The following is a 15786-nucleotide window of genomic DNA, read 5'->3' as shown; positions in this document are numbered from 1 at the left end:
TACTGAAAATAAGATTTTATTGGTAAAAATTACAGTGGATCTGGCAATACCTTTTTCCATCTAAATGAGCAGTAAAAGAAGACACCAGCTGATATCACAGTCAGTCTAATGCACAGAAAAGCAAAGTCTGGCAACACAAGGCTCCAAAGTTTATTTCATTAAACATTATACAGTGTTATGTACAGGGGGGAAAAAAAAGTAGCTATACTATATTCTAGAAATCCTATTTTAAGCTATAACCCGAAGATCTGCGCTACAGTTAAATGACATTAGGCTTTTTGTTTCTCTTATCAACTACTACAGTTATACCCACCTGTTACATTCACTGCTGGCCCAGTCTGGTACTGTGGAACTCCCGAGTTCTGTCTCACACCAAACAGTATACCAGATGTATTATCTGGTGCAGCTGGTGGAGAATCCATAATATAATCCTAATAAGATATTTTCAAGAGGGAAAAGAAATTTGAGGTTTAACATCTTTTTACTTGCAGGCTTCAAAGGGTTTATTTTAAAAACATGTGATTGCTTAAAAGTACTCATAAGTACTCAGCTGTAAATCAAGTTAATTACAATCTCCCTAAAATAGTTTAGTTTGACATTTTAATAAGTTTGCAATTCTTTATCATTGGTTGTTAGTTTATTCATAGCTGTGTATCAGAACAGTAAAAACAACTTGGAAGACCTTGGAAAGTTCATTTTATGAAATATTGCAAAAATACTGCAAAACCTAATTGAATTGCTATTTGTAATTGCTTTCGTTCAAAAGTCTGATGATGTTTCAAATTATACTGTTTTTTAAAAAAAATCATGCTTTCCTCCTTCAACACAAACTCAGGAATTTGCCTGTTACTCATCTGCAACAGCTAACTACATTTTAATGAGAATAATGAAATAAGATGAGAAAACAGAACTCAAAAGTAGCACAAACTTGCACTAAGCAGAAACTTCTCAAAACAATAAGATATTAAATAATTTAATTTCTACTAAGTAGTCAGGCTTTAATAAAAGTGTATCTATAGCATGTTGACTGGTAATGACATCCATTCATGATATCACTAAGGGTTTTTTTCTTTTATGCAGAGTAGTTCACAGAACTTCTGGAAATAATACAATCAAACTCATTTTTCAAAGCACAAGATACTCTAAAAGTTGTTTCATGTTCCTCAGCACCTTCTTACAATAAGCTTTGAGCACTTCCAAGAATAGGTATCCTTATACTCTTCAGTTTAAATGTTTTGCCTTTTAGTACTACATATAACCTAAAAAATGAAATAGCCCACATGCATTTCTTGGCTCCAACACTGAACACTGTTAAAACTGAACACCTCCACTGACCACTCAATAGGTAACATGTGGAGGAAAAAGAAATATGAAATTTAGTTATCTTTACAGATATTCAAGGGATGAGGTAGAAGACTCATGCTTTCCAAGATTCATCAATACTGCTCACATTTTAATAGGTCATTCCTCCTAACACAAACAATATGGAAAAGGAAATATTTTCAGCAACAGCAATAAGGACTTAAGAAAAACCTTAGAATACAGTTAGGCTTCATTTCAGCATTAAGGCATAAACAGGAAAATACTGGCACTTTATCCTTCTACTTTGAAATAATTCAACTCGTTACACTTCACCAAGCTGTGCTGTGAAACAAAAAGTTGGAAAGAGTGGCTCCATTTTCATAAAAATAAGAAAAAAATCACCTGTGTATCCATGAGACAAAGGTCAAAACACTTTTTCCTATAAAGATCAACCTCACAAAATGCTTCTCATTCACAACTATAATATTTATTTGAAGATATTCCTGTGGAAGTTAACACATTTTTAACTACCACCATGTTGACTAAACTTTATGGAAAAAAGTCTAAACAAGTGCACAAGTACGCATACAGGTATAATAATCTAGCTTAGGGCTCCTAAGTACCAGAAAATATTTTAACTAAAAGAAGCTTCTCCCTACCCTGTGTTTTTGTGTACAACTAACTTTTAAATATAGACCCTTCAGGACTTAATGATAATGAAGAACCATTCTTTCTGCAGGTGACTGACCTAATCCAATCTAACCAACTGAAACATATATTCAAGAGTAGCTGTGGAAACGTTACAAAATTTCTCTGCTGTATTTGTTACAAGTAACAGCACACCAGCAGCAGTCACAACAGTGCAGGCTACTGTAGTCACAGTGGTATCAGACTAGCCAGGAAATCAACTCCACCTGCAAACTCCAGTTCAAGAACATCTAATGCTCAGGTGGTAAGCCTGTGGTAGGCTCTTAGAATGGAGAACTATACACAACACCTACATTTGAAACATTAGCCATACAATAGAATTATAGAATCATTAAGGTTGGAAGAGACCTCAAAGATCATCAAGTTCCAACCCCCCTGCCATGAGCAGGGAACCTGCCCACGTGAAGAAAAATAATCCACCACCACTCTTAGTTTTCTAAGAGGATAATCGAAAATACTGTGCATCCTACACTTCCTAACTGTGGAAACAAACATGGCAATTGGTAACCAAGTCCACACAGCGGAAGTGGTATCAGACCTCTGCCAAAATTAACTAGAAACAACTAGAAGTTTAATTACACTCAGACTGAATAAAATGCCTATTAAGTAGGGGAACAATATGGACAGAATTGGCTGAGGTTTATTGGAGATCATTCTGAACCCTGAATTCTTCACTAAGAACCATTTTTTCTTAAAGAGGATGCCTTGTGCTATTCTATACAACAGCAGTAGCTCTGACTGAATTTTAAATGCTGTATGACTGAAGCCAAATCCAACTCAGAATTTCTGGAACCTCATTAACATAGTGCATTAATAAGAGAACGAAATCTAAACATTTACAGTAAGTCAGTGAGTTTGAACCCTGTGATTGGAAAGGGGTATTTCAATGACAAAACTGGAATACTAAAATATTGATAAAATATAGACCTACATCTTATGAAACTGAGGAAACGTGTTTCAACCCAGTTAGTGATCAAAAGCAATCAGTTCCCACAGAAAAAAAATTGACATCCTGATATTAAAATATATTGCACCATATTAAGAGCTAAGGCAACCTGAGGGATGTTCACCTAAATAGAGTTCCCAACACAGTGTCTAGTCATACCTTACAGTCCCCTTTACATCACAGTATTTTAAATTCAAAGGTAAGTTTCAGCATCTGGAAGCTGAAAATCCATATGTCAAGCATTTCCCAGAAAAAAACTTCTTTGAAGCCCTTGCCATTTAGGAAGAATGAAGTGGTAAGAAACAAAAAATTTGTGAATCAAAATGTCACAGAAAGCTCAAGGCAGAAAATAATAAATTTAAAACAGTGGCCCCAAGTGAAATACAAACTAGATAAAGGGGGAAAAAAACTTTCAAAACACCTAAGACACTCTCAAATTAATTCAAACCAAGGACACAAATCAAGATATAGGCAGTATACCATCTGACCCTAAGAACAAATGACATAATGTGGCAGGATTGATACCAAAAAATCACTAATCTTTGCCCAAGAAGGTGAACTATTGTACCTCCCTAAAAAAACCAACAACAACCAAGCCTCCTTCCCCATTAAAAATTATAACATAGTCAAGTGGCAGAAACAATTAAAAAAAAAAAAAAAAATCAAGAAAACAAATTATTCTGGATAAGGCTGAAATTGGAAATAACTCTGAATTTAGAAAGTTAAAGCTGAAGAGAATAAATATGCACTTTCAGCATGTGCCGAGGATGGAAAAAAAAAAACAGAAAAATCATCCTAAAGGTACACTTAACATCTAAAAAATAAAATGTTACATGTAGAATAACTTAGAAAAATTAAGAGGTCATGAAAGCCATGGCTAAAATGTCAATACTGTAAAGAAGCCATGTAACATATGATAATTTCAACAGTGGAAGCTTTAAGAGACCCCACAACGTATATACACTGGATATCCCAGAAATGGATGCATTGCTTTCTAATGCACATCAGTCTAACTTGGAATAGGCAGAACTAACTAACAATACATGGTTAGAGATCCTTTTCCATATCATCTACCTTGAAAATAATATTTCAGGCTGCAACTTCTTTAAATAGGTGCTTCTTTACTCTGCCATGGAAGAACAACCTGCACTTTTTGGCAAAGTCACACTATAAAACTTAAGTCTCATCTGTGATGTTCCTGTTGAAAGGAAACTCGATGCATGAGAAAGAACTCTCACAAAAGGAAGTGCTGTATGCATACTGTCTTTTAAGGAAATCACTTTCTTATGAATTATGTCTGCCTTACATACAGCTTTCAGAAAAGTTCAGCTCTCCTAGGTTTCTTTACTCTAAGGTTTTCTAAAACAACAATGTAAAGGTCACTAGCAGCTTTATAGAACCAAAACATGAGTAGGTACGTGCAAGGGAAGACGGTGCTTCCTTTTGCAGTAGTGATTCTGCAAGACATCCCAGCACTCCTCTGAAGAATTTATTAAAGCACACTATGTTATACATAAATATTTATAAAAATAAAGTTCAGACTTCAAATATGTGTACACATCACATGAAGTGCCAGATAATTCTTATTAATGTGCTGCTTTACAAAGAGGCAATCTACATATCCTACTGATACCTGGACTTCTGATCATATAATTTTTAGGCCTTCTTCGATACAGTGACAGACTGATTTAGCTAAATCATGTCACTAGACACGTTCAGTTTCTCTCTGCAAACTATCAATCAGCTGCTGAAGACTCAAGATTGGAAACTGCAAGTTCTTTCCTAATGAATCTGCCTGAGATTTAGCTACCTAGTTGATAGGGGATTACTCTATTGCATTGCTCTTCTTAGAATACAAACCACCATCAGCAATGGCTTAGCCACAAGTCTTCAGAACACCAATGAATTCTCAAGTTTTAATGGCCTTATTAACTATGTTCATTCAGACTGATTCTCCTGTTCAGCAAAAGCAGAATACATTAGGCTGCATAATTTTTATTTATACCATAAAACTGACAGCTAAGACAACTGCAGGTGTGCATATTTGCACTGGTGGTGGAGACAGTGCCTACTGTCAGGCTTAATTTTAACTTGACAGTAGTAGCTAATACAATATATCATTGTCTAAACAGTTTCAGCTTAAATTAGTTTCAGTAAAGGTATTCCACCATAGTTTGCCTCATACAAATACAGAAATTTAACATTTATTCTCTCTTTCATAAACGTCCAATGCCTAAGGCAGCAAAACCAGCATCTGACTTTTCTCCCTGAAGTTTTCATTCTGAGGTTGTATGGCAGTCCAGGAAGGTATATGATACATGGTCCATGTGCATCATTCTCTTGGACAAAGCCAGCAGGTTGCTGAATTGTTTCCTCTACTGACTCTGCAACTTTTGGTTGCTTAAGCCCTCCTTAACATAACACTGTTTAATTACAACTGTCATGTGAACCAAAAAGCAGAAACCCCATAGGACATAACACTATAGCATTCTCTTAAGAAGTGAAAATCCCAAGAGTGGCACTATAAAAATCAGGTGGGAAAATCACAAAGTTACTGTAAACACCAAAGTGTAATTAATTTATCGATACAGACGATCCATTTCTGAGCAGAGAAATCTACAAAAGTTGGAGAATTATAATTTCCATAATTTCTCCACACAACATAAGCAAAATATCTTAAAACTGTACTGATTTCCCTTGTGTCTAGTATTTTCAGCTATCCCAATATCATTGTTACTAAAGCTAACATCTGAGTCTTGCAAGTCAGTATTTTTTAATATGTATTTTAATTCACCAACACAAGGTTATGGTTCTAGAATCTTTACAGAATCATGCTAGTCTATAATCTATTCAAAGGACTAGATGGAATCTGTGTGTTCCTCATTCATTTATGCAGAAGTAATTGCACCTAAGTATTTCACAGCTTAAGGGAATAAAAATTTACCTGATTGAGTAACCCAGGCTGTGCAGTTACAGTAGTCACTGCCCTGGATACAGGTTGATCCACTACAGGAACCGTGATAGCTCTTGATACTGGCTGTGTCGTCACTGGAAGGGTTACAGGTCTGGTAACAGGCTGTGGTATTCCAGAACTTGACCCAGGCATCTGCTGTGTTGATAAACATCCAGCAACTGGTCTCTGCAGCATTTGTGAAGTTTCTGAAACATTCACTGGTATAGACAATAGCTGAACTGCTACAGAGCTAGTTGTAGGTCTGGATACAGACTGAAAGACTGATGAAACGGGCATGGCACTGGGGCTGGAGGCAGGTGTCGCATAATGGTGACTGTCAGGCTCGAATGTAGTAACTGTACCTGTTGCAAAGGATTCCAAAGTTATCTTTATGCAATTTTGCAGTCAGATGTTTCGTAAGTGTTGTGCATTTTTTTAATTACCATATTAGGACAATAAAGTACCTCTACTGGGTGCACCATTCTGTATCCCCCTTCGTGATGAGCTGAGGTTGACTCTGTTCAATATATCTGTCAAAAGTTACATTTATCTTAATTGCAGTTAATAGCTTAATTGCTTTTCAAATTAAAAATAGCATTCATATCCACTAATTAAGCCAATTAGGATTTGACTTATGAATTAGAATATTTCTAAAATAAATACCTGGCAAAACAAAGTGCAATTTGTACAAATTATCTTCTACTCCTCTTCTCTTAGGTTAAGCTAGTTCACCTAAGAATCTCAATTTTTATTTTCTTGGAGACAGATTAACACACAAGTAAGAGTGCAAACAACAAAAAAATGACATTTCATGCATATTTAGCTTGGCTGATTATAATGCATTCATTCACTTCTGTTTCTCATCTATATGATAAATTCCCCAAATACCACAACTGCTCTACAGTAAAGATTAATTTTCTTTAAACCAGTAACTACACAATTTGCTGCTGTGCTACAGGAAAACACAACACTAATTTATTTATTTTTTTTTAACTTCATGATCTCCATTTTCCAATACAAAAGAAAAAAAAATAGACCAGTAATCAAAAGAGTCATGCTGGAATTGCATTACATGAGGACTGATTTTCTTACATATTCTACATGGTAGTTAAAAAACAGAGTTCTAGCTCATCAGAACCACATGGAATGTCTTTGATTCAATGTTTACTCCCTAATTAATGCCACCAATATTCCCTGACTTTTTAAGTCTTAGTCTGAGGTTTCTGATCATCCCAGAATGTTACACATATATTCAAATAAAAGTATTTTTTATACTACCAGATTCTCAATTTCCTTAGTGTTGCTATCAAGTTTCTTGCTCCGATGTGAAAATAATGTGTATTAAATTAGATTGATGCTCCAATAGCCAACCAACATGGTTTAACCACCTTCTCTAACCAGAATTAAATTACATCAGGATCTTAAACAAGAGATCTACACATTCTATTTAACACCTTTAAGGCTATTTCCACCAGAAATGGCTTATTAGTGTAACACTGCTCAGGCTGATAAAGAAATCTAATAGCAGTAGAGCTCAGAAGATTACAGTTTTCACCTGCATTCAGATAATACTAATAAAAAAGCAGCTGCGACCAACAGATCCAAACAGGTTTGCATTTTTTTAAGATATGACAAAACTTCATCCTGTAATAGTAATAACTATTTTTACTTCAACACAACTCTGAACTATGAGCAAGGATTAATTTAATTCAGGATTTAACTGAGTATACACTTTAGTTAATAAATCTAAATCTCACATTTGAATTCCAGAGTGAAATGAAAGAAAACCTTTAGTCTACCTACAAAAAAAAGCTATCTTACAAATTATGTCTCACAAAACATTCAGCTTCAGTCAGTCTGATGCACACACAATTCACATTCTAAAATACAAAGGTAGATTTTACTGTTTTTAAAAAGAACATTTCAGGAAATTGGTGATTGTAAATTATATACTAGATTTACATAACTGATTCATTACAGACTTGATATGCCCTTTTCCCTTCTCCATCAAAGTGTTCTTTGTCGTGTTCAGGTAAAACAGCATTGAAGTATAAGAAAGCTAACACACACAAAAACATGTAAAGTAGCAACAAATTACAAGTTTGTATTATTATGAATAAGGAAGAAAGAAAAAATGAGCAGTAACTGTAGGGAAAATGAGCAGTTGCAGGAAACAGTAAAGAGAACAAAGTGTGAATTACTTTTCATCCCAGTCAAACTAATCCTCCAGTACATCAGAAGAGGCACTTCCACTGTACATGACACTGTGCCAGCAGGTCAAAGTTGGGTTGTCAAATATTTCCTTCCAAGTTTTCCACACCAGTCTGTATAAAAACTGGTAATCGCATTGTCAAGAAAAGGTTAAAAGACATTGCTATGTATTGCAGAAAATACAACTTTCAAAAAAATTAGGAACTACACATGAGTCTTCATTTGTCATCTACTTTTTCATCTGATCAGACAGGAATTTTCTCAGGTAGAAAATATACAACAGTGATAAGCAGAGTTGAGTTCACTGTTTTCCCTATCACCAATAACAAACTGAAGCCTGACTACTGCCAGGTAGTACTACTTACAAGCCTGAGAAGAACTGAGGTCATTCTTCCATAGCTGTTTTTGATAGAGAAGTAGATTACAAAGAGAAAAGTTGAGGAAAGGGAAGGAAGAGAGATAAAGTAAAAAGTTATACCATAAGTGATTTTACTTTTGTCAGGACCGAGTATGGACAGCACTAGCAGAAGATGCATACACTGTATGTCTCTCATCTGTTACCAAAGATCTTGAAGTTGCTGAAGCAAAGTTAAACTTTTCACCTGAACTATTTCTATCCTTTATGGCTACAAAAAATCTTGAGACTACGACAACTGCAACATAACTTGGCATATTTGTGGATCCAACATACGCCTTGTGGCTTCACAGTTGTTCTATACCATGACCTACTTCCAATGATCAACTGCAATCCAGAGGTCTCTGGACTTCCCTGAAAACAGTGAGGGTATTTTCCAGTTCTTCTAGAAGTCTGTATCAACAGAAAACTTCTTAGAGTAATTTAAAAATATTCTTCAAATTTTCAAGCAGATCGAGAATATTTTTTAAATATTTCAAAATATTAAACCTGAAGAACTATTTTCAGGTGAGAGAACTTTAACAGCAGCTTCAGTATTTCTCTAATACTTAAACAATAATTTTCCACAGTTTAAATCTAGTGTAAGAAGCATTAGACTTACCACCTGAGTAAGTAACAAAGTAAAACAAAGTTTGGATGCAAGATGAAAATACTGTGAACTAAAATGACTGAACAGCTAATAATAGTTCCAAAGTCCATGCAGCAGTGTGACAGAGAGGTTAGTTTAACTATTTGTCTTGAAATGCTTCACTGCAAATTATACACCTTCAGAAAACAACTATGGCAATCTTGGATACCAGCATAGCAGAGATGAGGCAGAAACTGAAAGCAGTAAACCTCACCAAGAAAAGTCTTGTGTATTTGATAGCTAGACCTTAGGTCAAGCCTCTTAACAATTGACTACAAGATGGTCAAACACAGAAATCAAATACTCTAATTACTAAAATTAAGTAACAAAAATAATGTTCTCCTTTACTTACCTGACAAAGTCCAAGAACAGGACAAACATGGAATCCTGACACATCTGTTGTCACCCCAACCACCTAACCTGACTCCCTGCACTGCCTGCATTAGGAGAAAACTACAGAACTTGATGAAAAAAACTACTTTACAGGGGATTAATTAATTGAATAATAAAAATGTCAAATTTAACAGAGACTTCTACTATTTCCACAATAATCACTTTTCCTGATTGTGATTTTATTATAGACACTTAAGACAGTCACCCTGGTTTTCTCAGAATGATGTCCCATCCATTCAGTCTGCCCACCAACAAATGAAATGTGAGGTGGAAAAAACAACAGGGACCGTAACATGAAGACTTACATTCATGCACATTCCTTGAGTAGGGAGACACTATTAAGTATCTAACTAAATATTAACCATATTAAGAGCAACAGCATGCATGGCTTCAGCATTGTATATATTGAATTTTTAACCATACTGTTAATGCTAAAACCTTGAAATATCCTCGCTTTGATTTCAGATATTTAAGGTTACAGCTAGACAGAGCTGCCCCAAAACCTGGGTTTTAGGACAGAATTTCTTAAAAATGCCAATTTTCAGTATGACAGCAAACTAGAGAACAGCTTTATGATGCAGAACTTCCTAAGTCTTACTGTTAGCAATTATGTGTTTTCAAAGCAAGTTTGAAGTCTTATACCTTGAAATATCTGTTTTAAATTACTGAAAATATTCTCTTACATGTACTAGCCGGCTTCGAGCTTGAGATTTCCCCAACAAAGATTGGCTCATCATCGTCATCATCCTCCTCCACTTCTTTCACTCTCTTTTGCCATGGTTCTAGCTCCTCTTCTTCACATTCCATAAATAATTCTGCCATCTTGAGACTAGACAGTAAAAAACAAAACATACATACCAAAACATTCAGTACTGTCATGAAAAAAACAAAGTTTCACTGTTCAGTAGAGATTACTGCACTTGACCATAATCCCACGGAAGTCTTCCTCCCCCTTCTCATGTTCCATACAGGTTGAACCTGATCTGATATAGATGATCTTCAAAGACTGACAGCACATCATCTTCCTGATAATTACTTGAATTCTCACCTTTGCTACTAAAGATGAAAAAAGACCAAAGATATGATCCCCATGATTTAAACTACTTTTATATAATCCACTACTATCAAAGGAAGCTTCTGCAATAACAGCGAAAGGTATCTTTAAAAAAATATTCCTATTCCAGGTAAGTGACCCACAAAACACATGCAGACCCTACAATGAAGTATGTAATACACCTGGCACAACTGAGTCACTGAAACACTAGTTACAGCTTTATTCTCCTTGCATCTAAAAAACTCCAAACCAAACAAAACCCCACCCAAACCTGTAATCTACTACAGCTCCACCAATTTCGTAGTATTTTTCCAGGGCTTCCCATATACTCACATTTTCTTTAAAACCCAACAAAACCAAAACAAAATTCCCCAAACCCACACAACAAAAAACAAACAAACGACCCCCCAAAAAACCCCCTCAAACAAAAACCCCCACAACAACACTAAAAATCCAAAGCCATACCCACAATGCATTGCATATTTTTCCAGTATCAATTAGGACCTAATAAAAATTTTGCACAGATCTCATTAGACTTAATTCCTTGTGCTTGGAGACTTCTTCTTGCACTAAGGAGCAAACAGAATGGTGCCTCTCCTTGCGTTAAAGTGCATGAGAATGGGGTTGCTAGTGTTCCATGCTAAATCTTGGGGATACAATAGCAAAGCTACACTCCACCACCTTAGGGTGCTGAATTAACATGGTAGCAGGAAAGCAGAGAATAAGACACTAAACTAGATTCTTGCTGAGGGAAAAGTGAAAGAGTATGAAGCCAACTTCCACTTGACAGAGAAACAGGGGCCATGTGCCAGGTCCTAGAAAGAGGATCAAACCAGATTCTCATCTTTGGAAGCATGTTCTTTAGAACACCTTTTCTTTACTAACACTCAGACAAAGCTCACTAGACCTCAAGGCAAAATGAAAGACTATTTTCAAAGACTTTGCTCATGGAAATGATAAATAGGAAAGCACATGTAATTTAAATTAAAAACACAAAATAGGCACAAGCAATCTATATGTTAGCAGAATTCTAACAAGAGACAAGATAACCTCACTGACACTGTAATGCAGCAGAGTTTTGTGATTTGGTAACATAGGCATGGACTTAGAAGGTTACACCAATTGGTAGCATCTCTTATGGATGTTTCATTTTATGAATAAGGATGTACATATTAAGATATTTTCAAAAGGTGGCCCAAAACATATGGCAGCTTTCAAAAGGCAAGCATCAATATTATTTCAGATCTTTTAATCTTTTTTTTCATCTTTATGCTATGATTTGAAGCCAAGCTTCCACTGACTTTTTTCCTGGCAACAACACCAGCCAAGTGAGTTCCCACCCTGCTTCTGCACTGCTACTTCAGTTGTGCTAGCACTATTTTTCACAGGACTATGACATGAACCAGTGCAGGTTAAAAATATCCTGGCCCACTAACAGCTTTACCGGCACGACTGAGAGGTCAAAAAAACAACCAACGTGAGGTTTCAGCAATCAAAGTCTCAGAAAGGGGGAAGAGATTTGATTATAGGTGTGCAGGAACTGCTCAAATGGTCTGTAATGCAAAAGGCAACTTCTACCTCCATTGTTACAGTACAACTACCTTCCAAGTTCTCAGCTTCTTAAACTAGAAATTAAATTAGCACAGAAAATGCACTCCAGAAATCCTGTTAGTGGTTGCTCTCAAAGCCAAAAAACCCACAGTGAATCTGTGCCTCGACTCTCCCCAAATACTTCACAGTGGAGATGCAGATGTCAGTTTAAGACAGGTAGATCTATTAACAACAGACTTTATTTTCCTAATTTTTAATATGTATAAACATATATACACATTTATGCACACACCTCCTCAAAGGTAGGCCATGCATCTATGAGGTCCAAAACTCCAATTAAATGTAATATGTAATAAAAAAACCTTGGTCTGGACTAAAAAGTGTAAAAATTGTTCACAAGTTATTTAAAACTTGTTAGAATTATCGTTAGACTATATCAAGACACTGCTTTAAAAGGTAAGTGCCCAGCAAAAACTAAGATTAGTCATGAAAGTTCATTAAGCAGTCACAGTTTATCAACGATCTGCAAAAACATGATTCCACGGAACATTATTATAGCTACTAGACAAGTAATTAACTAAAAACCTGATAAATGACAGAAAAAACCTTGAACTCATTGCACAAAAGAACAATAAGCTTCTTATGATCTGTTTTAAAAGAACCAGTTCAGACATCTTTATTTGTCATGGTAAGCATGTGTAAGACCAAATTTTATTAAAAGCTACTTGTATTTATAACCTGCTTTTAGTACTGTTAAGATTTAAAAGTACTCACATAGAAAAAACAAAACTGACACAAACATCAGTAAAAACTGCAACAGCTGTAGAAAGTGGTCCATAGAAGTGCACCTTCAAGATGTACAGAAATTAATACTATAGAAACTCAAAGCAAATGTAGCTGCATTAAGACTTAGGTTTACTGAAAATCCATTTGTTACTTTAGATACAATTCACCTGTTCCACTCTTAGGGTCAAGTGAGCTTTCCAATACTCAAGAATTCTAAAACTACCTTGAAATAACTGAAACAAGGTAACTAATACGAAATTGGTAGCAAGCTTAAAGAGGACACCTACAGTAACCAGAAAGTTCTAAGACTACCTTTGTTTGACATCTGTCCATGGCAGCATTATCACTAAACTATTCAAACTTTTTTTCCCTCCGGTTTAATAGCTACAGTTCAAATCAACAGGGAAGCCACACTATTTACAGCACAGATAATATGGTGAGCACCCATGTTGGATTTTTCAGTTGACTTCCCATGCCCACACATAGCTTTGCATCACATTAGTTGTAGAAGAGTGTGCAATCCACTGCTCCACCAAGACTGTGAGCAACTGTATTTTTATTGAGTACTGCAATGGTGTCAACAGTGAAGGAACCATGACCAAGCTGAAACTGAATCTCTAAGTTTTAAAAAGCCACGGTATAAATCATCTTCCCTCAAAACCAAACTAAACCAGCCAACACTGCCCTCTCTGCTATGATATGCTGTAAGCTCCGCCTAGGGAAGGGCAATGTTGCCTTTTCAAGCCCGTCAGAAGTTCACACCCCCGAGCCGCGATGGGTGCGAGGCCGCGGGAGGAAGCCAAGTCCCCGCGGGCAGCCGAGCAGCTGCCGCTCTGCCCGCAGCGCCCCCGGCGCCGCCGCCCCCGGCACAGCCTGACGGCCCCGCGTCCCGCCTCCCCGGCGCCGGGAGACCGCCAGGACTCCACTGAGGCTGCAGGTTCGCCTTTGGACAAGGCCCGCGTTCTACAGCGGGAAGGGGAGGAGGCCCGGCGACAAGCCCGGCATCCGCTGCCAACGGCCCGGGGCCCTGGCCGCGGCGGCCACCGGACCACACAGGCAGGGCGGAGCGAGCCCTGCCAGGGACGCCCCTGCGGGCAGATCCCCCGCTCCCCGGCGGGGCCCCGCGGCCGGCCCGAAGAAGCCCTCGCGGCCTGGGGTCCCCGCTTCACAGACACGAGGGGGATGCGAGGCCGCGCTCCGACCTAAGATGGCGCCGGTCTCGCGGGCGACAATCCCCCCGCGGCCCGCCCGGGGCCGAGCGGCAGCTCCCTCCGCGCGGGGAGGCCAGCGGGCCGGGAGGGCCGAGGTGAAGGAGCGGGCTGGCTTACCGTGCTGCGCGTCCGGAGAGGCCGCGACGGGCCGCCCCGCTCCCTTCCTCCCGGGCTGGCGGGGGGGGGGGGGATGGGAGGCAGCGGCGCCGGCGGAGCCGCCTCACATCGCCGGAGCGCGGCGCCCCACCTCAGCCGCGGGGAGGGGGGGAGGCGGGGGAGGCCGCGCGGCGCCCGGCGCGCTGCCTGACGGGTAGAGCGCGCGGGTCAGCCCCGGCGCGGGGCGGGGCCTCGCGCCATGTGCCGGGCCTCACACCCCGCGGCCTGCGCGGCCGCCGCGGCCCGCACCGCACCGCACCGCACCTCCCCGCACCGCCCCGCCCCGCGCCGCGCCGGGGAGAGGACCCGCCAGCTGCCGTCACCTCGGCCGCTCCCTGTAAGTAGGCCCCGCACGCCCCGCTGTCAGTTGCGCGTGCAGGCCCCGCGCGCCCCGCGCTTGGCTGGTAGGCCGTGACAGGCAGGCAGGCCTTTCCCTTGCGGCGCAGCCTGCCCCGCACACGCAAAGGGCAGCTGGAGAAAGCTCTACCCGAAGGGATCGTTGAATACGGACAACTGAGGCTATAATGCACGGCGTGTTACTGGAGCTAGGGGAGCGTAAGATTCTACACTGAATGCTGTTCAGGCTTGAGGTGCACCAGGCACCTGTGTTGTGGGTTTTAATAGCAGTTACCTAGTGGTTAAACAACATAGTCAAATATATAATAAACTCTTCCAAAGCTTTGCTTAATAAGCCATTCCCATTACTTTCAGTAGGACATTGCAAAACTGCTGGACAAGGCCTTAGGTGGGCAGTGAAGCCACAGTCACTGGAGAAAACAGTGCTGCAAGGAACTGCATTGTCACTCAACGCAATTTGCATATGAAAATCTAGCTGAAAAGGTGACTTGAGAAGTTATTTTTCTCATGCCTTTTGTCTCTGTTGCTCTCTCAGCTTGACCAACATCTTTCTAAGAATGCTCCCGTGTTTAGATATTTTTTCCCTCAGTTTTGCTGCTCATTCTACCATACTTAAACAAAAAGTGTGATTCTTCCTCTAGTAAAATATGAAAATATTTCTGGTGAATTTTGGAGATAATAGGAAAGTACTTAACCTAATATAATCTGTAGCTCAACTTTCTAAAGCCCATACTTCTCACATCTTACTGTTGGTGACATTTGCTGTAGCTGCCTTCAGGCATCCTCAACTGATAGTGTAAATTCTCTCTCAAATATAGGTATTTTTCAGGAGAATTAGTGAAATGTACTTCTTGTGAACTTAAACTCTAAAGTACTTTGGAACCTCTCAGAACAGAAGAAAAAAACAGAATTAGTAATTAAATAATTGCTGCTTAGTGATTATGCCATTAAATAATTTGGTTATTACAGTTTAGTAATCAAACAAATATTAAACTATACCATCCTGCCAAAATAGAAGAAAAAAATAAAGAAATATCATTGGCAGAAGGTGGAGAAAAAGAATGGGAACTAGATAAGGGAATGTATTTGAGACAGAAGTGATGGGCAGGTATAAG

The 15786-nt window shown here is 38.8% G+C and overlaps 1 protein-coding gene across 4 annotated transcripts in view; it reads right to left on the bottom strand.

Moving 5' to 3' along the window:
* The window catches only part of ZNF280D (zinc finger protein 280D), a 48917-nt gene extending 34484 nt beyond the window's left edge, over nt 1-14433 (bottom strand). Inside the window, exons 1-5 of one of the 4 annotated variants that reach the window (XR_007890396.1) lie at nt 14276-14433; nt 10240-10385; nt 6374-6439; nt 5901-6271; nt 314-431 (exon numbers count right to left, since the gene is read on the bottom strand). Coding sequence is in view for 3 of the 4 variants with exons in the window: in XM_051628121.1 (XP_051484081.1) it covers nt 314-431; nt 5901-6271; nt 6374-6439; nt 10240-10378 (694 nt within the window). In the remaining variant the exon portion in view is untranslated. Of the gene's footprint in view, nt 1-313; nt 432-5900; nt 6272-6373; nt 6440-6572; nt 10386-14275 lie in introns of those variants that run through there. The other 3 variants (XM_051628121.1, XM_051628122.1, XM_051628123.1) reach the window with 3 other exon arrangements.
* Between the last annotated feature and the right edge of the window lie 1353 nt (nt 14434-15786).

The sequence above is a fragment of the Apus apus genome, chromosome 10 (genome assembly GCF_020740795.1).
Source record: "Apus apus isolate bApuApu2 chromosome 10, bApuApu2.pri.cur, whole genome shotgun sequence".
NCBI classification, from domain to species: Eukaryota; Metazoa; Chordata; class Aves; order Apodiformes; family Apodidae; genus Apus; species Apus apus.
The sequence above is the reverse complement of the archived record's forward strand: the minus strand, read 5'-3'. Positions and strand labels throughout refer to the sequence as shown.